At 43.6% G+C, this 24,322-nt stretch overlaps 1 protein-coding gene across 8 annotated transcripts in view; it reads right to left on the minus strand.

Moving 5' to 3' along the window:
• MAJIN (membrane anchored junction protein) overlaps positions 1 to 24,322 on the minus strand; it is a 193,651-nt gene that overhangs the window by 134,635 nt on the left and 34,694 nt on the right. For 6 of the 8 annotated variants that reach the window (XR_005595011.1, XM_039527189.1, XM_039527188.1 and 3 more), the window contains 5 exons: positions 19,108 to 19,226; positions 14,064 to 14,109; positions 13,389 to 13,464; positions 1,617 to 1,742; positions 246 to 277 (listed from right to left, as the gene is read on the minus strand). Coding sequence is in view for 7 of the 8 variants with exons in the window: in XM_039527189.1 (XP_039383123.1) it covers positions 246 to 277; positions 1,617 to 1,742; positions 13,389 to 13,464; positions 14,064 to 14,109; positions 19,108 to 19,208 (381 nt within the window). In the remaining variant the exon portion in view is untranslated. The remainder of the gene's footprint in view (positions 1 to 245; positions 278 to 1,616; positions 1,743 to 13,388; positions 13,465 to 14,063; positions 14,110 to 19,107; positions 19,227 to 24,322) is intronic. The other 2 variants (XM_039527192.1, XM_039527193.1) reach the window with 1 other exon arrangement.

Consider the following 24,322-nt stretch of genomic DNA (forward strand, 5'->3'; position numbering starts at 1 on the left):
ACCATCTGGGTGCGTGCGCCCCAACCAGGCACTGCTACCAAAAATCTCCGATCAACGGCGCCGGGACGCACCGTCACCTAGAGTGGAGCACCCACAGGGACAGCACTCGAAGAAGAACCAGACTAACACGGCTACCCCTCTGATACTTAAAAAGGTAAACACATTTAATAATTTCAAGCAGTATGTTTTTCTACATTCCCTTCTCTGGCCCATGTACCATAAAACACAAAGAAAACATTACTTACAAAGTTACAAGCATCCATATTTACTTCTTTTCCTGTAATATATAATACAGTACATATTTAGGAAAGAACTTCATTACTTAATTTTAAAATATATTTACTACAGCACAGCTTAATTTCATGGAATTAAACAAGCAATTTAGAGTAAATGTGGGATTTACATACTACATGCTGAAACTGATAAATTTGCATATAGTCTGGGTGAAAGCAATCTTTTGGAATTAGAACTCTAGCCGATAAAGCAGGGGTGGGCAAACTTTTTGGTCTGAGGGCCACATCGGGGTATGGAAATTGTATGGCGGACCATGAATGCTCACGAAATTGAGGGTAGGAGTGTGGGAGGGGGTGAGGGCTCCGGCTGGTGGTGCGGACTCTGGGATGGGGCTAGAAATGAGGAGTTCACACTGTGGGAGGGGGCTCCAAGTTGGGGTACGGGCTCTGGAGTGGGGCTGGAGATGAAGGGTTTGGGGTGCAGGCTGGGGCTCCAGGCTGGGACCAAGGGGTTCAGAGGGCGGGAGGGGGATCAAGGCTGGGGCAGGAGTCAGAGTACGGGGGAGAGGTGTGAAGGCTCCTGCTGAGCCTCATCCCCCACACTCAACCCCCGCCCCGATGAGCCCCACTCCCTCTGCACCTGGACCAGCCACCTGCACCCAGATCCCCACCCTACCAAGCCCCAACCATTTGCACCTGGATCCCCACCCCGGAGTCCCATTACCATTGCACCCAGATCCCTCCAACCCCCTGTGCATCCAGATCCCCTCTGCATCTGGATCCCCCACTGAGGTGCCTGCATCCAGACTGCCCCACACAGAACCCTCGCAACCCACACCTGGATCCCCCCACACTAAGCCCCTCCACATTTGGATCCTGCCTTGCTGAACCTACCTGGTGCACCTGGCACAGAGGGGCAGGGCCCTGGAGTGCTTCTGGGGCAGGCCCCATCCTTGCACTATGTCAGGGTTGGGTGCAGCCTCCCCACTGAGTCCATGTTGGGGGCGGGGGGGCAGGTAGCTGCACAGTGATCTCCCACCTCCGTGCAGCCAGTGGCCTGTGCTCCCCAATACCATGCTGGAGCCTCCACATTTCTTTGACAAATAAAATTTGCAGAATTTTAAAATACTGTGCGCAGAATTTTAATTTTTTTGATGCAGAACACCCTCAGGAGTAAACTGTTATACACCTAGACACCCAACTCCTACACAGTGGCTAGGTGGAAGGCAAGGTCAGGAAAAAGCAGCAACTGTCTCAACTAGTATTTCATGGGAAAGCCACCTTAGAATAGGAAAAGTCAGTTGGTTTCACATGTGACAATTGTGTCATGCTATAATGGTATTTCTTTTCAGTATTTCTTTAACCGTAACCTTACAAACTTACCAACAAATATACTTTGCTGAAATGAATTGAGTTCAACATACATAGTGCAAACATGAGGATATGGAGCAAGAAATATATCCCCATGTTTGAATCTCAGTTTTGATACTCTCTCCCATTTACTTAAATCTGGATAGTGGAGTTAAGGCTTTAAAATGTAACATTAAAATGATATAAGATGAATAAAAATCATTTGGCTAAATCTCCATTCACTGCTTCAAAAGTGTACCTTTATAAACCTATTGTGACAGACCCAGGCCAGTGGGGTATAGGAGTCTGGTAGAGGGCAAATATACTGGTCACTGGATGAGTAGTTTTCTGTTCCCTGAGTGACCAGAGCAGGGGCTGCACTAGAGTAATCAGGAACCTGCTAGAACCAATTAAGGCAGACAGGCTGATTAGATCACCTGCAGCCAATCAAGGCAGGCTAATCAGGGCACCTGGGTTTAAAAAGGTGCTCACTCCAGTCAGGGATGAAGAGCCAGAGAAGAGGAAGTGTGTGTGAGGAGCTGGGAGCAAGAGGCACAAGGAGCTGAGAGTGAGAGGGTGTGCTGCTGGAGGACTAAGGAGTACAAGCGTTATCAGACACCAGGAGGAAGGTCCTGTGGTGAGGATAAAGAAGGTGTTTGGAGGAGGCCATGGGGAAATAGCTCAGGGAGTTGTAGCTGTCATGCAGCTGTTACAAGAGGCACTATAGACAGCTGCAATCCACAGGGCCCTGGGCTGGAACCCAGAGTAGAGGGCGGGCCTGGGTTCCCCCAAAACCTCCCAACTCCTGATTATACACAGGAGGAGTTGATCCAGACTGTGGGGAAGATCACTGAGGTGAGCAAAACTGCCAGTAAGCACAGGACCCACCAAGGTAGAGGAGGAACTTTGTCACACTATATAAACGTATGTACCATACTCTTGTACGTTAACTTATATGTGTATTTATAAGAAAAATTCTATACAATCAGCATTTTTTTCTTTTATCAGTGGTTTGTGTTTTCACCCTAGATTCAAGCAGCTTCTTTACTAGGCCCTAGTCCTGAAATCCTCACTCAAAGTAATATACCCGGCATCTCCATGAAGACAATCAGAATAAACCCTTGAATGTTCTTCATTGAAAGTAACACATTTGCATTTTAAATTAAAGTACCTTTCATAAGTATAGTATCAAATGTACAGAATTGACTTGTTCAAAATGTGATTTAAAATAGTTATTTACCTTATAACAACTGGTTCTTCAAGATGTTTGTCCATGTGGATCCCGCTCTGGTTGTGCATGTGCCCCAGTCATGCGAGATGGGATTTTAGCCAGAAGTGTCCACATACCTCCTCATCCCAGGGTGAAAAAGGCACTGGGCCTAAACATCACTTAGTTACTTCACCACCACAGACTCTCCATGCTATATAGGACTCTGTGGTAGTGACGAAGGAGGTAGGGTCATGGGATCCACATGGACAAAACATCTAAAACAACCACTTTTTACTTTACGGTGAGTAAAGTGAAGACTTGAACTGGTCTTCAAGTACTTGTTCATGTGGATCACACATCTAGTAATTAGCTAGAAGTCAGATCTAGCAACCCCAACCATGGAGCAGTGTTGGATAAACACACGTACTGAATTCCACATTGCTCCCCTACAAATCTCTGAGATTGGAACATTCCTCAAGCATGCAAATTTAGCTGCTTTGACTCCAGGTGAGCGGGCTTTAACACAGAGGGTGAAATTCATAGATTCTAGGCCTGGAAGGGACCTCAAGAGGTCATCGAGTCCAGTCCCCTGCCCTCATGGCAGGACCAAATACTGTCTAGACCATCCCTGATAGACCCACTCTTAAATATTTACCTAACCCACTCTTAAATATTTCCAGAGATGGAGATTCCACAACCTCCCTAGGCAGTTTATTCCAGTGTTTAAGCACCCTGACAGTTAGGAACTTTTCCCTAATGTCCAACCTAAACCTCCCTTGCTGCAGTTTAAGCCCATTGCTTCTTGTTCTATCCTTAGAGGCTAAGATGAACAAGTTTTCTCCCTCCTCCTTATGACACCCTTTTAGATACCTGAAAACTGCTATCTGGGCCCCTCTCAGGCCTGGTCTACACTAGGAGGTTATGTCGAATTTAGCAGCGTTAAATCGAATTAACCCTGCACCCGTCCACACAACGAAGCTATTTAGTTCAACATACAGGTCTCTTTAGTTCGATTTCTGTACTCCTCCCCGACGAAGGGAGTAGCGCTAAATTCGACATGGCTATGTCGAATTAGGCTAGGTGTGGATGGAATTCGACGTTAATAGTTCCGGGAGCTATCCCACAGTGCACCACTCTGTTGACGCTCTGGACAGCAGTCCGAGCTCGGATGCTCTGACCAGCCACACAGGAAAAGCCCCGGGGAAATTTGAATTACTTTTCCTGTCTGGCCAGTTTGAATCTCATTTCCTGTTTGGACATCGTGGCAAGCTCAGCAGCACTGGCAACGATGCAGAGCTCTCCAGCAGAGGAGTCCATGCAATCTCAGAATAGAAAGAGGGCCCCAGCATGGACTGACCGGGAAGTCTTGGATCTGATCGCTGTGTGGGGCGATGAGTCTGTGCTTTCGAAGCTGCGCTCCAAAAAACGGAATGCAAAGACCTACGAGAAGGTCTCCAAAGCCATGACAGACAGAGGATACAGCCGGGATACAACGCAGTGCCGCGTGAAAATCAAGGACCTGAGACAAGGCTACCAAAAGATCAAAGCGGCAAACAGACGCTCCGGATCCCAGCCCCAGACATGCCGCTTCTACGAGGCACTGCATTCCATTCTAGGTGCGGCTGCCACCACTACCCCACCACTGACCGTGGACTCTGACGATGAGATAGTGTCGACGGCCGGTTCCTCTGAGATGTTTGCGGACGGGGAAGATGAGGAAGCAGATGAGGAGGACGAGGCAGTCGACAGCGCTTACAACGCTGATTTCCCCGGGATCTCTTCATTACCCTCACTGAGATCCCCTACCAACCCTCCCCAGCCGTTAACCCAGACCCTGAATCAGGGGAAGGATCAGTCGGTACATGCTTTAAACATGTAAACATTTATTTTTAACAGAGCAGGAATATTAACTATGTGAAAAGAAGGTCAATATATATGGGGATAGAACAGAAATCCTCTTGGGAGATCTCCACGAAGCTCTCCTGGAGGTAATTGAAAAGCCTCCGCAGGAGGTTCCTGGGGAGAGCGGCCTTATTGGGTCCTCCGTGGTAGGACACTTTTCCGCACCAGGCTATCAGCAGGTACTCTGGGAGCATTGCCTCGACGAGCATGGCGGCATAGGCCCCTGGTTTGTGCTGGCTTTCAGGCAGCATGCGGTCTCTATCTCTGTCAGTGATCCTCCTCAGGGTGATCTCGCTCAGGGCTTCCTGCTTTGAATTAGGGGAATGTTAGTATTGGGAATGCTTGACTGTTCCTTTACATTACAATAAGCATCGGTTTACAGCCACATGGTGGAGGCGGTAGAGGGGCAGCATACAGGGATCTTTCCCAGGGACAGCCGCGAGGGGGTGGAACAGGGGCAGAGTTCATGCTTTCCAGATTGCCGGCAGCAGGAACTTGCAAACGCTATGACCATTGCTTTGAGCGTGAAAGGAGGGCACTGCTATACATTAAGGTTTAAGCAGCCAAAAGTCTACGGCTTACCATGTGTGCCTGCTCCACGAATTCTGCTGTCCTGCTCCGCTTGTCTGATCTCCAGTGCAAGACCCCAGGAAATGAATGCGAAGGCCGAAAATTCGAACTTGTCCTGAGTGCGCATGAAATAGGTGCTGTGCATGGTCTTGTTCACAGAGACAGACTAGACTATGTTCATTTGTCGCAAAAATGTATCTTTGTAAGGAATTCACTCCCTTTTTCCCATCACACAGCTGCGACTGTTTCCCGACCTGCCCCGGCATCCCCCTCACAGAGGCTGGCGCAGATTAGGCGGCGAAAGAAAAGGACACGGGACGAGATGTTCTCTGAACTTATGGGCTGCTCCCGAGCCGAGGCGGCACAGCAGACCCAGTGGAGGGAGAACATGTCTCAGTACCAGCGCTCACACCGTGAACGGGAGGACAGGTGGCGGCAGGAGGACCATCAGGCGACTCAAACGCTGCTTGGACTAATGAGGGAGCAAACGGACACACTCCGGCGCCTTGTGGATGTTCTGCAGGACCGCATGCAGGAGGACAGAGCCCCACTGCAGTGTATCTGTAACCGCCCTCCCCCGCCACAAAGTCCCATACCCCCCTCACCCAAAGTAACAAGAAGGAGGGGCGCCAGGGCCGTGAAAACTGTCACTCCACCCCTGCACAGTGCTCAATTAACAAAAAGCTCTCATTCCCTAAATTTTGAGAAGTCCTTTCCTTCCTGCCTCACCCAAGCCCCCATCCCAGTTTCATCCCCTAACTGTCTAGGTGATAATAAAAAAAGACTTTTCTGTTAATTACTGTTTCTGTCATGTTCTTTTAGAGGAAGCTGTGTTTCAAGGGGGGAAGGGGGTTGGTAATTGGACAGGTCAGTCACCTTTACCAGGGTACAGACACGGGGGCAGGTTCAGCAGCAGGTCACACACACAGTGCAGTCTCTAGGCACCCTGGTCAGTCTGGGAGGTTGTTTTCATGTTCTGTTTTGGGGGTGTTATGTGACTTTGTGGCGGGGGAGGGTGGTTAGAGATGTTATGCAGCGGTCCTTATCCTGGATCACAGAGCCACGCAGCAGCTGATCTGTAACCATCCTCCCCCGCCACAAAGTCACATAGCCCCCACACACAGAGTCCCGAGAAGGAGGGGTGGCAGGCTCCGTTGAAACAACCAGTCCGCCACTGCGGACCGCTCTAGGAGCAGGAGCCTGTCATTCCTTGAGTTTAGAAGTGGTCTTTGCAGCACTACACACCCTACCCACCACAGTCTGCATCCCAGTTTTAACCCTTTACCGCAAAATCAGTACTAAAGAAAACGGTGTTTATTAACAAAGTTCCATGTATTTTATTTTCAAACGTGTGTTGGAAGGGAGGGAACGGGGGGAACGGGGTATGTAACTGCAGAGGATAGTCAACATTAACTGGGTAAAGAAACGGGGGCAGGTTCAGCTTCTCTGTAAACAAACTTAATAGTCACAGGTTACCCTGCTCACTGAGGAACCTAGCTTTCAAAGCCTCCCGGATGCACAGCACTTCCCGCTGGGCTCTTCTAATCGCACGGCTGTCTGGCTGGGCGTAATCAGCAGCCAGGCTATGTGCCTCAACCTCCCATCCCGCCATAGAGGTCTCCCCCTTGCTCTCACAGAGATTGTGGAGCACACAGCAAGCTGCAATAACAATGGGGATATTGGTTTCGCTGAGATCTGAGCGAGTCAGTAAGCTTCTCCATCTCCCCTTGAGACGTCCGAAAGCACACTCCACCACCATTCTGCACTTGCTCAGCCGGTAGTTGAAGAGTTCTTTGTCACTGTCCAGGGCGCCTGTATAGGGCTTCATGAGCCAGGGCATTAGCGGGTAGGCTGGGTCCCCGAGGATCACTGTAGGCATCTCCACATCCCCAACAGTTATTTTGTGGTCCGGGAAGAAAGTACCTTCCTGCAGGCGTCTAAACAGACCAGAGTTCCTGAAAACACGCGCGTCATGAACCTTGCCCGGCCATCCGACATTGATGTTGGTAAAACGTCCCCTATGGTCCACCAGTGCGTGCAGCACCATTGAAAAGTAGCCCTTTTGGTTAATATACTGGCTGGCCTGGTGGTCCGGTCCCAGGATAGGGATGTGAGTTCCATCTATAGCCCCACCGCAGTTTGGGAATCCCATCGCGGCGAAGCCATCTATGATGACCTGAACGTTTCCCAGGGTCACTACCTTTGAGAGCAGTAGCTCAACGATTGCGTTGGCAACTTGCATCACAGCAACCCCTACGGTAGATTTGCCCACGCCAAAGTGGTTCGCTACTGACCGGTAGCTGTCTGGCGTTGCAAGTTTCCAGAGGGCTATGGCCACTCGCTTCTGCACAGTCAGGGCTGCTCGCATCTGGGTGTCCTTGCGCTTCAGGGCAGGGGACAGCAAGTCACACAGTTCAAGGAAAGTGCCCTTACGCATGCGAAAGTTTCGCAGCCACTGTGATTCATCCCAGACCTGCAGCACTATGCGGTCCCACCAGTCCGTGCTTGTTTCCCGGGCCTAGAATCGCCGTTCCACAGCATGAACATGACCCATTGCCACCATGATGTCCACGGCGCGGGGTCCCGTGCTTTGTGAGAGGTCTGTGCCACTCTCACACTTCATGTCCTCACCGCGCTGCCGGAGCCTCCTCGCCTGATTTCTCAGCATCTGACTGTGAAAAAGGTGGACGATAAGGTGCGTGAGTTGACAACGGCCATAACTGCAGCGATGATCGCAGCGGGCTCCATGCTCGCAGTGCTGTGGCATCCGCACTGTCACTGACCAGAAAAGTGCACAAACAGATTTCCCGCCAGCGCTTTCATGGAGGGAGGCGGGAGTGATGGTTGAATGATGACAGTCGACACATATTTTCCCCCAGCAGGCATTGGGGGCTCGACCCAGAATTTCAATGGGCAGCAGGGACTGCGGGAACTGTGGGAAAGCTGCCCACAGTGCACCGCTTCCAATGTCGACGCTTGCCCCGTTAGTGTGGACTCACGAAGTCGAATTACTGTCCTTAGTGTGGATACACACGTTCGACTTTGTAAGGTCGGTTCCACAAATTCAAGTTAAGTAAAATCGAACTACTCTGGTAGTGTAGACATACCCTCAGTCTTCTCTTTTCTAAACTAAACAAACCCAATTCTTTCAGCCTTCCTTCATAGGTCATGTTCTCTAGACCTTTAATCATTCTTGTTGCTCTTCTCTGGACCCTCTCCAATTTCTCCACATCTTTCTTGAAATGTGGTGCCCAGAACAGGACACAATACTCCAGTTGAGGCCTAACCAGCGCAGAGTAGAGCAGAAGAATGACTTATCATGTCTTGCTCACAACACAGCTGCTAATATATCCCAGAATCACGTTTGCTTTTTTTGCAACAGCATCACTCTGTTGACTCATATTTAGCTTGTGGTCCACTATAACCCTTAGATCCCTTTCTGCCGTACTTCTTCCTAGACAGTCTCTGTATGTGTGAAACTGATTGTTCCTTCCTAAGTGGAGCACTTTGCATGTGACTTTATTAAACTTCATCCTGTTTACCTCAGACCATTTCTCCAATTTGTCCAGATCATTTTGAATTATGACCCTATCCTCCAAAGCAGTTGCAATCCCTCCTAGTTTGATATCATCTGCAAACTTAATACGCGTACTTTCTATACAAATATCTAAGTTGTTGATGAAGATATTGAACAGAGCCAATCCCAAAACAGACCCCTGCGGAACCCCACTTGTTATACCTTTCCAGCCGGATTGGGAACCATTAATAACTACTCTCTGAGTATGGTTATCCAGCCAGTTATGCACCCACCTTATAGTAGCACCATCTGAGTTGTATTTGCCTAGTTTATCGATAAGAATGTCATGCGAGACCGTATCAAATGCCTTACTAAAGTCTAGGTATACCACATTCACCGCTTCTCCCTTATCCACAAGGCTCGTTATCCTATCAAAGAACGCTATCAGATTGGTTTGATATGATTTGTTCTTTACAAATCCATGCCGGCTATTCCCTATCACCTTACCACCTTCCAAGTGTTTGCAGATGATTTCCTTAATTACTTGCACCATTATCTTCTCTGGCACAGAAGTTAAACTAACTGGTCTGTAGTTTCCTGGGTTGTTTTTATTTCCCTTTTTATAGATGGGGACTATATTTGCCCTTTTCCAGTCTTCTGGAATCTCTCCTGTCTCCCATGTATTTCCAAAGATAACAGCTAGAGGCTCAGATACCTCCTCTATTAGTATTCTAGGATGCATTTCATCAGGCCCTGGTGACTTGCAGGCATCTAACTTTTCTAAGTGATTTTTAACTTGTTCTTTTTTTATTTTATCTTCCAAACCTACCCCCATTCACTATATTAGGCATTCTTTCAGACTTCTCGGTGAAGACCGAAACAAAAACGTCATTGAGCATCTCTGCCATGTCCAAGTTTCCTGTTACTGTTTCTCCCTCCTCACTGAGCAGTAGGCCTACCCTATCCTTGGTCTTCCTCTTGTATTGATGTATTGATAAAAAGTCTTCTTGTTTCTCTTTATTCCTGTAGCTAGTTTGAGCTCATTTTGTGCCTCTACCTTTCTACTCTTGCCACTGCATTCCTGTGTTGTTTGCCTATATTCATCCTTTGTAATTTGTCCTAGTTCCTATTTTTTATAGGACTCCTTTTTATTTTTTAGATCATGCAAGATCTCGTGGTTAAGCCAAGCTGGTCTTTTGCCACATTTTCTATCTTTCCTACCCAGCAGAATAGCTTGCTTTTGGGCCCTTAATAGTGTCCCTTTGAAATACTGCCAACTCTCCTCAGTTGTTTTTCCCCTCAGTCTTGATTCCCCTCAGATTTTGGTAAGCTCAGACAGAAGGTTGTTGAGAGCTTTATAGATTTCACTGATATCCACCATAGGCACTGATTCCATGGGTGCTCTGGAGCACAAAGTACCCATGGAAAAAAAATAAGGGGTGTTCAACACCCACCAGCCACAGCTGTTCAGCAGGCCCGCCAATCAGCCCACCAATTTGGTGGCTGGCAGGAGGCGCTCGAGGGATGGAGCGGGAGTTTTCAGGGGAAGGGGCACAGCAGGGGAAGGTCCTCTGGGGACGGGGCAGAGCAGAGCGGGAAGAGGCGGAGCAAGGGTGGGGTTCAGAGAAGAGGGTGGAGCATCCACTGGGAAAAATAAGTCAGCTCCTGTGATATCCACACCAAAACCAGGGAGGATATTGTGAAAGTAGAATGAATTATATTGTAAAAATAAGAATGGATTAAAGAAATGTTGTATGTACCTTTAAGCAGAAATAAGAAATGTTAAAATACAGGTGCCAGGAAAAGAAACATTAGGCATAAACAATGGTGCTAATGGCGAAACATTAACAGAAGATCGGTAATAGTTAGTAAGGAAATAAGATATGCATGCCTAGCCCAGGTAAACTTATCAGATTCTGCTTCCTTTGTTATCTTGTTAAGTTCTCGCCCTTTTATCTGTATAAATAAGATAGTTTGTGTCTTGCACGGTGCTCACATTATCGGGGTGTTATTAGCAGAGCGCTGTGCTAATAAAACAGAGTGGTCTGACAAACTGTGAGTCCTGAGTCTAACTTTGACAATATTATGGAGGTTATTTTAGAGAGGATGAAAAAAGATGGCTTGGACATGGCTCACTGCAAAGAACAAAGCTATGACAACTGCGATAACATGCCAGCACGACACAAAAAGTGTTCAAAATCAAATTGAGCAGGTAAATCAGCACACATATTTTGTCTCATGTGCTGCCCACTCACTGAATGTTTTTGGAGAAGCTGCTGCAATGATTGTTCCAAATTGTTCTACTTTTTGGAATTGTTCAAAGATTGTATACCCTGTTTTCCACTTCTATTAATCATTAGGGTGTGTTAAAAAAGCAAATGTGCATTTACATTAAAATGCCTAAGCACAATAAGATGGTCTGAAAAGGTAGAAATCAGGTGTTTGATACTTTAGACAAGATCTGGCATACAATCATATGCCAGAATTTATGCTGAAAGCAGATAGCTTGCAAATGAACATTTCAGAGTTTGTGTTTCTTTTTTTGGACAAGATATGGTAACTATATCATAAAAAAAATGTTGTGAGAAAAAAATTGCAGAGTCCAGTTCTTCACAGTTAAACAGCTTGCAGTTTACTTGGTGGCTTTTGAGATGCTTTATCAGAATTACAGTCTTCTGGGTTCATTGCAAGTAAGGAAGCTACTGCTTCACAGGCTGAAACATTAAGAATATCCACACAGTCCAAAGAAAAACCATTTCAGAGAAGGGAAGTAATGCCAGGTGAACTTGCAAAAGACAAAAGGTCACCTGATCCTGAAAAAGTTTCTGAACACAAGGTTTTCAACTCCCTCTTAAACACAATATTAATCACAACTGGACAATGGGATGTGTAAGTAAGATAGAGTGAGAGAAAGATTTGCTTTTTAAATGGACAAGCAGCAAAAATCTAAAGAGGCATGCTCAAAACGTAGCAAGCAGCTGCCCTAAGGATTTAAATTCTGAAAGTGGAAAGGATGAGATTGAGCTCTTAGCTACATTCACAAAAGGCTTTTAAATGAGTTTCCCTAAAAAGGGAAACAGCACTGCATATTTTTTGCCATCTTCCTATAACCATGGCTGCTAATGAAAGGAGTTTCAGCAAGCTAAAATTAATCAGGACCTACCTAAGAACATCCATGGGACAGGAAAGGCCAAACTATCTGGCAACTGGTTTCTATAGAGAATTAGGAAACAAGGCATGAGATTGTTTCAGAGAAGGCTAGGAAAGTCTCTTTGTAAGACTAAGTTCTCAAATAAAAATTCTGCAACAGAAGACAAACATAGGGACAGATCCTCAGTTGATGTAAGCTGCATAGCTCTCTTGACTTCAATATTGATTTATGCCATCTGAGAATCTGGCTCATAAATTCCACATACCAATAATATAAATTAAACAAGCTCCCATACATGGGCTCATTGAATTTATTTTGACACCAAGCAAAGGATACAGGGAAATATAGTAAAGTGTTCTGTAGCAAACAGATGTAAATTATCAAGATTTCCAATCATTATTCGAATGGCTTTCTAAAAGATTTTTAAAAAATAGGGAGGGATATTACAATATTAACAGTATATGCAAATTTCTATGTGAGTGTAGGATTTGTTTATTTATTTATTTTTTGCAGCTGGAGGTAGGTGGGGCTCAGATTTAAGTCCTCAAACCAGGCCGAGGCAGAACATCTGGCATATGGCACTACCAGAGGACCGAAATGCTTTAGTTAAACTAAAGACATTGGGCTCAGCATAAGAGTGTTAGGGCATTAAATTCCACTCAACGATATGCAGGTCAGATTAGATGATTTGATGATCCTTTCTGGCCCTAAACTCTATGAAGCAATTGAAGTTCCATCTCTCTGCCATGGGTGGTAAGAAGAAACTGAGGGCTGCTCTACCTTTTATGCCCTCCAAAGAAAGGTACAAGGTAGTGCAAAGCACAGGTGATGCCTCAACCAAAGCTGCTGGCCAAGAAAATTCAACCTCAAAAGCATGGAGCAGAGGCACAACAGAAGCAGAATCCATATGGATAAATACTCAAAGAACAGTGCAATTTCAGGTGTTGCTAATATTTACTTTTGTGCATTTCAGTGTTTCTCAATCATTGGGGTTGTGGCCTGACATCCTCTTCCCCCAGTGAGATCACAAAAGGTAATGGAAGTTTTCATTATAATTCTAAAACAAAGAAAATAAAATTTTGAGAATAACTTTAGGTGGTCAAAACCTTAAAAGTTTGTGAGGTCAAATGTATTAGTAGAGGTTGCATTCTATTAGCTTACTGTTACATGGTATGTTTTTACTTTAAAATGTAAAGTTATGAAAATTATTGATTTCAAATAAGGGGCCACCACCCTCGAAAAAGATTGAAAAGCACTGCGTGCACTCAAATAATAATTCTGCAACTGAAGACAAACATAGGGACGGCTGATGTAATCTGCATAGATCCATTGACTTCAATATTCATTTATGCCAGCTGAGGATCTGGCCCATAAATTCCACAGAGCAATAATATAAACAATTTCCCAAAGACTGGCTCACTGAATTTATTTATTTTCACACTGAGCAAAGGATACACGGAAATATAGTCAAGCGTTCTGTAGCAAATGGATGTAAATTATCAAGATTTCCAATGATTACTCGAATGGCTTCCTGAAAGATTAAAAAAATTAGAGAGAAATATTAAATATTAACAGCATATGCAAATTTCTACTGTTGAAATAATTTTAACAGTGTGGGGACATTTTTGTTTTAAGAGTCTGTTAGTCAATATCACTGGTCACAGGTTCCTGTAGATGCCCAAAAGCCCATCAGACCTGCAGGATAATAAGCAGCTGATATACACACAATAGCACAACCAGTTCCTGATCAAAGAATAAAACAACTGAGATTCCACCCCAAAAGAGGCCCAGAATCTGAGGTGGGCTCACTGAGAGAGACCAGAAAGGGAAGAGAGGTGCAGCTAGCTCCATGAACATGACAATTTCTATTTTTTAGATTTGGTATTTATTAGGTATATTTCTATATTTAAGGTGGAATCTTAAAACTTTGCATTTACAGGCTGACACTTGTGGTTTGGATGAAAACTACAGTATAAAGTTTCTTAGCTGGTAATATATTTGTCAACCTCAATCTGTAGACCAAAAACGTGTTTTTCTCCGGGAATATTTCATTTTTCAGAATACTATTACCCTGTAATGAACAAAATATTTATTGAGAGGAGCACCCAGTGTAAAATTTAGATAACCTACCTCTAGTTCCTTGGCAGTATTTTCATTGTTGTCTATATCATCACTGCTGTGACACAAACAAAAAATATATTTAGCCTCACAAAATGAAAGACAAGATGGAGCACTGTAATTATTTCCATAGTGATAAAATGTCTCAGAGGAATCTGATTTCACATGGAAAATATGAAGCAGAGACAAATGAATTCTTAAAAGGTGAAAGAACAGTTATTTACCTCTCAGTAACTCTGGTTCTTCAAAATACTATGTTCTCAAGGATTTCACTCTTGGCATGACTGCACCCAATGTGCACAAGGTTGGCTTTTTTTTTTTTGGCCACTAGTGTCCACTGGGACCACAACCCCTCCCCAACTGAGGGCATAAAATTCAGAATGGGTCCAACCACCCTCAATTCCTTTGCCAACACAGAATCTGAGAGGAGTAGGACTCCAAAGTAGCAGAGAAGGAGGGGGTATCATGGAACCCATATATACAACATATATCAAAGAACCACAGTTTCTGAAGGATAAGTAACTGTTTGTTTGTTCTTCAAGTGAATGTCCATCCACATGGATTTCACTCTTGTTGACTAACAGTTATCTGTTTGCTTGCAAGTGGGTTCTAGGAGTCCTACTTAAACAATGCCTGCAGGACAGCCATACCAAAAGAGGCATCCAATCTGTAAGCTTCTGCCAAGAAGCATTGTCTTGTAAAGATGTGGACTGAAATACATATAGCTACCCAGCAGATTTCAGACACGGGCATTTTTCAAACAGGCAACAGAAGCTACCTGTGCTCTAGTGGAATGAGCTCTAATGTGGCTAACTGAATCTATTCTTACTAGCTTGTAGCATGTTCTTATACAGGTGGAGACTCTCTTTGATAACCTCTGAGATAATACTGCTTGACTCTTAGCTCTATCAGCAAAGACCATGAAAAATCTAGGTGTGTTCCTGAATGATTTTGTCTTGATAAAGTTGTCTGACAATGCCCTTATACATCAAGTGTATGAAGTTTAGTTTCCCTTGCTGTTAAGTGAGTTTTGGGGAGAAAACTGGGAGATGGATGGATTAGTTCCTTTGAAATGTTAAAACAACTTTGGACAAGAATTTGGGATGTGTCCTGAGAGTAACTCTGTCTTTACAAAGCACTGTAGAAAGGGCCAGGAGGGCCTGCATCTGCCCTACCATTCTAGCTGATGCAATGGCTACTAAAAAAGCATTATTCATTGATAGGTGGTATAGACAGATGATTAGGGAACATATTGCTAAGGTCTCAAAGGGAGATTGTTTGATGTCAAGGGAAAAGTATTGAGATGCTTAAATAGAATACCTCTTCCAACTTAGCTTTATAAGTCAGTCTGGTTCAGGGTTTCTTGTTTTGGAGCAGAATGTTCCAAACTTCAGCTGAACAGCTTCTTTTAGTTTGTCATCCAGCCAATATCCAGTCTTTCAGTTGTAAGGAAGCTGGGTCCTGATGCAAGATCCAACTGTTGTTCTGGGAGACTGTCAGGCAGAACTAGTAGGGTGATGGAGGGCTGTGCTGAAAGGTTTGTCAGATCCCAATACCAGAACTGGTTGCCCTATACTGTGGTTATCATAATCATCTATCCTGCATCTTATCTCTATTTCCTCAGAACCCTCAGCATCATGGAGATCAGTAGAAAGGCATATACCAACCTTGATATCCAAGGAATGAAAAAGGCATTTATCAGGAAGCCTGGGCTTGCACTCTCTCCAGAACAGAATGTTGACACTTCTTGTTATGGTCTGTGGTACAAGTCTGTTTCTGGGCATCCACACTTGCAAAAGATGTTCTGAAGGTTTGATTGTTAGACCACTACTGGTTGTCTAAGAAGTGCCTGGTGAGTTGATCAGCTTAGGTCTTTATAAGGAAGAGAAGGTGCAAAGCCACTGGTGTGATTTGCTTTGGAATGCACCAATTCAATAGTCACATGGTTTCCTGAGAGAGTGGAGATGACCTTGCTAGCTGTGGTGTTGTCGGTCAGCACATGTGCTGCAGATTGCTGGAGAAGAGGCAAGAATCAGATGCATGTCAGACCGATGGCTCTGAGCACTACAACATTTATGGGGAGGCAAGCCTCTTCAGAGAACCATAGGCCCTAAATTTGAAGGTAATCTAGATGAGCCCTGATCCTTGACTGGAGGTATCCATCACCAGAATGTTGGTAGGAGGAGGTGCGCACTTTAAGAGAGTCTTTCCATCAGTTTAATGAGGTCAGGACTTGTTGTGGGACCATGACCAACATGTCCATGTGCTGCTTGCTGGGTAGATACACTGATTTCAACCACCGTTCCATAGGGCACAGGAGAAAAAAGCCAAACAGCATCACATAGGTGCATGGGATCATAGGTCCCAAAAGTCTGAGTCATATTCTCACTAATGTTCTTGGGTGGTCATAAAGTTGGTTGATAACTCAGATGAAAATTATCTTAAATGCTTATGGATCAATATCCTAACAGATAAAAACCAAGACAGGCCATTAGTTGGTGTCTGCTATAAACCACCAAATCACACTAGGGAATAGGATAACTACCTCACTGTGCACCTATATGTAGTTTTACGGGGGAGGAAAGCAGTGTGATAATGGAGGAACTTCAGCTTGAGGTCTCATGTTGCCAGTACTAAAAACATCCTTGGAATTTCTAAACATTATAGATGATAATTTCCTAATTCAAAACATGTTGCAGTCAACACAAGTGAATTCTTTATTAGACCTCACCCTAACAGACAAAGAGGAACTGATCAGAGATCTAAAAATTAATAGTAGCTTAGGTACAAGTGATCATGACTTGATCACATTTATCATGTGCAATCAGAATAAACTCCATACCAGTAATACATATACTTAATGCTTTAATAAGATCAGTTTCACAAAGCTGAAAACAATTATGAGCCAAATCAGTTGGGAGGAAGAATTTAATCATAAAAATTTGAATGATAATTGCAAATCATTTAAGAAAACCTTACTAGATGCCAAAAAAGCCATATCCTCACAACTGAGGAAGAATGCCCTGCTGGCTAAAAAACAACCTGGTTTAGAAGGAAAGTGAATGCAGATATAAATAATACATAGCAAGTAAAAAAGGGGGAAGTTGATAGTAATGAATATAAACCAGAAATCAGGAATTATAGAAAATTGATAAGGGAAGCCAAGGAACACAAGGCCAAATATATGGCCAGCAGAATTAAGACACCTGATGCTGAGAGGTCAGTACCAAGAGAAACACAATCTGCAGATATAGTCACACCACTTGTGTCATGTTAGTGATTTGTATCAGGGCACCAGAAGAGGCCTTCTCAGTCTTCTGGCCCTTGGAAGGTTGAACCTGAGACGAGTTAGAAGTCTGATGATTCTTGTGTCTTAGCTTTCTAGGTGCCAGAGACTATAACCTGATCCTTCACTTATCCTTTGGGTGGTGCTTCTTTCTGCCTTTGTCAGAAGATACAAATGCTTGAATAATAGTAGATCAATGGGGCCTTTGAGTAGAGTGCCCCAGGAGCACAGGATGGGGTCTTGACGAAGTGGGCATTCACCCACGAAAGCTCATGCTCCAATACATCTGTTAGTCTTTAAGGTGCCACAGGACTCTTTGTTTCTTTTTACAGATCCAGACTAACACGGCTACCCCTCTGATACATAACAAAGAATCAAATTCCTATATTTATATAGTTAATTAGCTAAACCAAATAAATAAACTGATTAACAATAACCCTAAATAACTCCAGCACCAAGCATAGAGAAAAGGCAGGCATCTCACTGTCATGAGTGATAAGGAGGAACTAAGCGATGGTTGGGCCTGCTCTGCCCTTTATGTCTTGGGGAGGGTCACAAGGACATATACGGCACAGTTGCAACTGAAATAGACACCGCTGGCCAACAGAATCTGATCTCACATGCATGGGGCACATGCGCATGAAGAATGGAATCCATATGCATAATCACTTGAACAGAAAATCTTCATAAATAAAATACATTTTTAAAATCCCAATTCAGAAAGGGCCAGATCCCAAGGCCTTTGACCTAAATGGAAAGACATATTAACTTGAGTCTACTCTGGATCAGGCCCTAAAAGAAAATATACTGATTTCTCCTCCTTGCTGCTTAGGTGACAGCAGTGGAAGCTCTGAGAATCCAAGAACCAGTCTCATTGTTCTCAGTTCCAGTGCCTGACACCACAACATCATCTGTCAGTGAAGATGAGCAATTACAGAAGAAGTCCTTCTTGGCCCCTGCAGCCCCAGAATGAGGCATGCTGTTGCTCTATGGGGAGCTCTATAGTGCTGTGAGGAGATGGAGCACTTGCAGTGCAAATGGAATGTTCTGTGGAATAAGGCTGTCAATATAGCAAGCAAACCTCTACTAAGCATGTACCAATAGATTTTCAGAGGCTTGTAACTTATCTAGAGACAGCAAAAGGCACATCCTTAACACTAGGGCAACCTATCAAATCCCTGCTCCAAACAATGGAGGCACTAGAGCTTCTCAGTTAAACATTTGTAAGACTATTTTAACATGAATTAACGTATTTCTCCTTAACTTCATTCTTGTAAATAGCTGAACTACTTTTGATGAAAGTTTCAAAAAAGTCTGAGGCAGATACTCAACAGGAAAATTTCAGAAAAACATTTGCTAATCTTTAAAGTTATAAGCAACTGAAAACAAGGCCTTATAATGGAAAGTGTTAGGCAATCTTAACTACAGTAATAGGTATGAGCTCCACCAATAATAATAAAAGGGCAGTGTCCTCAACTCGTCTGGAAGAGAGAGCATGAAGACCATTTCATAGTCTCGGGTGACTCCCTCTGGCCATGCTCAGTCTGGTGTTAATTAACTTTGAAGATGAAATATCCAGTCCTACATGACCAAAAATAGAACTGTTGCAGTTTGGAACCTTCAGAAGTGGTGCTAGTGCTTAGTAAATGAAGAATCTCCCAAAATCCTCATTTTGAGATCGCAGTACAATACATTCTTACTGTAGCTTCATGCTGTTGTGCGCTGAAAGTATGGGTTTGGTTCATACCTAGGAGTAAAAAACTTGCTTACCTGAGGAAGTTGCCATATCTGATTTTAAGTTTATATACACTTCTGCCTGCATGAAGAAACCTTGTTTCGGGTAGTGGATATGTAAAAGGTTTTAAAAACATCTTTTTCAGAATACCAACCTAGGTAAGCAAGAGAAATCAGATGTTAAAAATATTAAATCCATCCCAATCCATGTCTGTATCTTTCATAGTAGAAGACAAGAGTATTATACATACAACTTTTATTCTAGAGCAAGTTTGCCTGTCAGACCTGTACCCTGGATCTCCCTTGAACCTAACCCCATAATTCTGCACATTTTGCTACTAACTGGAGATTTAATTGCTGAGAGTAGTAAAATTGGTAGTAAAAGGGACATTTGGTGTATGTATAAGATGAAAACAATTTAGTGCTACCACAGCTGGCTGTTGAAAGGAAAAAAAAATTCCTCTTAGAGTTTAGGCTTGTTTTTCTATCATTACTTACTGCACACACAAAATGAACTATTGTATTTAAAAATACTAAACTTAGGTAGCCACATTAAAGTACTTTCATGCCTATTCAAAAAATTTGGAGGCTTTTTTCCCAGCATAAATCTGTAGCCAACTTCTACTCCTTAATTATTAAGTGAGTGGAACTGATATGCTGGATTTAATTTCCTTCAGACAGTTTTAAAACCTGGGATAGCTTGGATCTGATTATCAGAGGCACTGAGCAACCACAAATCCACATGAAATCAATGGGAGTTGAAGTTGCTCGTCACCTCTAAAATATTAGGCCCAATGTATCTCAAATTGAGAACCCACAAAAGGAGGCACCTAATGTCTGAATGTCTAATGATCATGTCTGAAAAGGTTGTCCTTAACATTAAGGTTTCATGTGCTGTCTTGAGCACTGCCAATTTTCAAAGAACAATTCTGAAAATATAAAAGTTTCTAAAGGAAACCATAGGTGACTCCACTCAGTATACCTATTTCAAATGGTACCTTCAGTCACTGTGCCTGTAGATAGGAATCTGTGGGTTTTGCATTGAGATATTTTGCAAGATCTGCCTGCAAATCCCATCATTTTTAATCTTCAGGATCCTAATTCTGCATTGACATCCCCACTCCCTCTCTTCAACACTGCATCTACCATCCATCTATGCAGCCCATGGTGAGTATCTCAAGTGGGCTCTGCTCCTCCCATTGGACAAGAAGTTTCATTTGCTTTGCCCACCAAACTGTCAGTTTCTGAGCATCCATATGGTCTGTGCTCCATATGAGCTTCACAAATATTGCAGCCTCTGCAACACAGCCCCACCAAGATAAGGTCTCCCCACAAAATTAAGATGTCAGTCTGTCCTGCAGTGGCTGAAGACTGTGGGTACCAATCTCAGGGCAGACTGTTAGGAAACAGCAAAAAAAACCAAATTGGCTGAGAGTTCTATACTTAGATTTTACCAGCCAATTATCAACTGTAAAGTCCTCGGGCACTAAAACAGCCTTAACACGGAGTCACAGATAGTCCCCTTGGATACTCCAATCTGTCTTGCCACCCAGGTAGGCTTGTCTTTATGATAGATGGTCCCTTACACCGAAGAACACAGCAACATTCAGATTAGTGCCAGTCCCAAAAGGCCGCTTACCCCAGGTCAAGTGCTCCTTAGATTTCACGCCAAAAACAACACTTGTAGCCAATCCTATAATAAACTATCTAAAGATTTATTATATAGGAAAAAGAAATAGATTTACAAGATTAAATCAAGTAAACATATATACATACACATATGAGTTCCAATTTGAAGTTTCAAAAGAAGTTCTTTAAATAAGCAACCTCTGCATGTCCTTTAGGGCTAACCCAGGCTAAGCACTGTGGATCTTTTGCTTATGCTTCATAATCCTTGCCCCCTCATAGTCCAAGCAGCATAAAGATAAAGTTCCTCCTTGTTAGAGGTTTTTATCCCTTCCCTCCTTCTGCTTCAAATTGCAAAGTCAGCTGATGGGAAGAATTCACTTGCACATCTCCTCTTCATGGTGGGGGAAGAGGGGAGAAAGTCCATTTTGATGTGCCACAATAGTTTGTCTGCTGTTGCTTGATCTTCCTTGTGAGGCAGGACTCAACACCTCCTGTTGGAGGCCAACATTTCACACTAATTAATGTCTCTCTTCTGTCTGGTGATTTAAGCCATGGCTACATTATAAAATTAAGTCAACCTAACTTACATCGGCATACAGCCACAGCAGAAATTACATCACTTGTGTGTGTCTACACTTTGCTCCTTGTGTCAGTGGTGCGTGTCCTACCAGGAGCACTTGTATCAATTGTACTGCCAGTGTGGAGCATTGTGGGACAGCTCCAGAAAGCCAGTAACAGTCAACATAAGCAAGGCAGTGTCTACACTGATACTGTGTTGACAAAACAACACCGACCTTGGTTCTACGCCACTCTTGGAGGTGGAGTTATTAAGTCATCATAGGGGGGCAGTTACATTGGCAGGAGTGAAATTTAAGTGTAGACACTTCCATAATTAGGTTGACATAAGCTACCTTGCATCGACCTAACTCTGTAGTGTAGACCAGACCTTACACAGTTATACAGCCTTACAATGCAAATGCTCAAATATTACCTTAAAATATGGGATACGGATGTTTTAAGAGATTAGAGCATGCAGCAATTTAAAAGCATTCAATGAAGTAAACGTTCAGCATATTTTTATAACTCTAATATCTATTTTAACAATACTAACATACAGGTGCACAAGACTGATTCCAACTATATATTTGACAATATCCAAGTGAGGCATGGGTCCTTGGCATGAGTTGGCATCTAGTTTGCCAGCATCACATAAGAATTGGAAGCAACTCAAAACATCCATCAATAAACACACACTTCAGTGAGTTAAATACATGGCTAATTAGTAGTGCTGCAAATTTGTCACAGTATTTTTTTTAAGAAATCACAAATCACAAAGCAGTCACAGTAAATCTAGTAAAAGTAACAGGTTTATCGCTCCATAATTTTTTATTTAAAAAAGCCATGACATATGCAATTCAACTATAGTGTCCTTCTCACCACAGCCAAAGGGGCAGCAACCAGCTACAGTAACACCCTCTGCCCCAGCACCACAACCCTAATACCTGGCCAGGGAAATGAGAAAGCCCCCATGTGGCCAGGGGGCTGGAAAGCCCACCCTCCGTTCACCCTACTGTGGTGGCTCCTGTGTCCCAGGAGGCTGGGTCCAGAGATGGAGAGCAAGCTCCCCACACAAACACTCACCCCAGGCACTGTGATCTGGCACACAGGATTGCAGTGCCACTCAGGTTTGGCCCACTATGATGGTTCTTGGGTCACTTTGAGGAAATCTTGCCTGTGCCTGACTGGGTGTCTGTGCCCTAACACCAGCCTTTCAGATACTCAGCACTTTCCTCTGGGTTATACCAGCCCTATCTTTGTCTTGTAGATTAAACAAGAGATGCAAGCCTGTCACCGAGTCCCTTTGAATCATTCCTCTGGGATATCCAGCCCCTGACACTGGATATTCACAGAAATCCCAGATCCTCTGTCCCCAGAGGAACACTGTGCCCCAGCTTACTAGTTTTACTTTAAACCCCCTTTCTTGTGTAACACACAGCACTTGCAATAAAACAAAAGAAAAAACAGACATTCTACAAAAACAGGAAGGTGTGGTAGAAACAAATGGCTAAAATACACAACAAAACTATAAAATGCAAACCTGTCTCTATACTTATTAATAAGTACCTTTCCTATCTAATAAAGTAGGTTCCCCGCCCCAAAGTTCAGTATGCTGCAGAACTGGCTTCACAGGAATCCAATTTTTCATTAGAACACCCCTTCTCCTCAGGATGTCGCCTCAATAAAAAGGATGCAGTGGGTCTTTCCCCAGCTTATGTTTTCATTAAATAGTCTTTTGTTGCTGTTCATAGACAGGGCAAACCCCTGTCTTGTTGTAATGTTCTTTTTTTATATATACCTTTAGGAGATTTTGATTGTTTGCAGTTGTCTCTGATGGTTTTCCAATGAACTTCTTAGGATTGGGTAAAAGGCTAAACAATTGAGCCATGCATTGCACCGCCAGCTAAACAGGGCAGGATGACAATTTCTTCCTGCCTGAATGAACCATTGCTGAGACGTATTATCCCCTGGTGACCAGGAGTTATTCCAAATCCATAAAGCATACTTTCAATATAAATACAAAGTATCAGAGGGGTAGCTGTGTTAGTCTGTATCCACAAAATCAACGAGGAGTCTGGTGGCACCTTAAAGACTAACAGATTTATTTGTGCATAAGCTTTTGTGGGTAAAAAAATCCCACTTCTTCAGATGCATGGTTTTTCACCCATGAAAGCTTACGCCCAAATAAATCTGTTAGTCTTAAGGTGCCACCGGACAACTCTTTTTTTAATATATATATATATAAATACATTATTCCTTATATATTACCTCATACTTACACCTCATAATGATTATGAATCTTGACAAGTTACAAGCTTTCTCATAGATATCTTACATGTTACCCTTTATGGATAAATATCCTGTAAGACATGTTTGGTATAGTGAGTTTGTCAAATCTAAGTAAGAGTTATTTGCAAAGAACAAGGGACCTTTCTCCTAGGAGCTTCTGTGTCACACCTTCCTACCCCTTTGTCAGGCCAAACCTGAAAGGTACCGCAATCCCATGCACCAAGTTGCAAACCCCAAGCCCTGCAGGACACAGGAGCCACCCACCACTGCAGGATAAGTGCTGTGGAAGCAGGGAAAGAATTAATAAGGATTTGAAGGGGATTTTAATGCATGTCAGTCAGTTAGCAAGAGTTAGCCTAGCTGTAACCCTAATGACGTGAGACTTCTAGAAGCAAGAAAGAACTGTGTAAAAAGTTATTACGACCTTGCAAATATGCAGGCTGGCGTCTTTTAGGAGTGAGACAAATAAGATAGCAGAAAGGCTTATGTATAAACAAAATGTATTTGTTGCTTTTTACCGTCTGTATTATTGCTAGAAATTGTCTGTAACAAAGGTATAAAGGCCTGCTGTAATTGTTTACCAGTTGAGAGACCTGTCCAGGACTGGGGCGACCCTGTGTCCTATGGCACTCTCTCCCTCCATTGTAATTACTAGAGAAATAATAAAGTATTTGATTTTGCTGCACCCAAACAAAAAGCGAGAACTGAGTTTTTCTCCGACAAGTGCACACCAGACTCACCCTCCAAACAGCTCCCCTGGAATCTGTCCTCCATA

The sequence above is a fragment of the Mauremys reevesii genome, linkage group 2 (genome assembly GCF_016161935.1).
Source record: "Mauremys reevesii isolate NIE-2019 linkage group 2, ASM1616193v1, whole genome shotgun sequence".
Lineage (NCBI taxonomy): Eukaryota > Metazoa > Chordata > Testudines > Geoemydidae > Mauremys > Mauremys reevesii.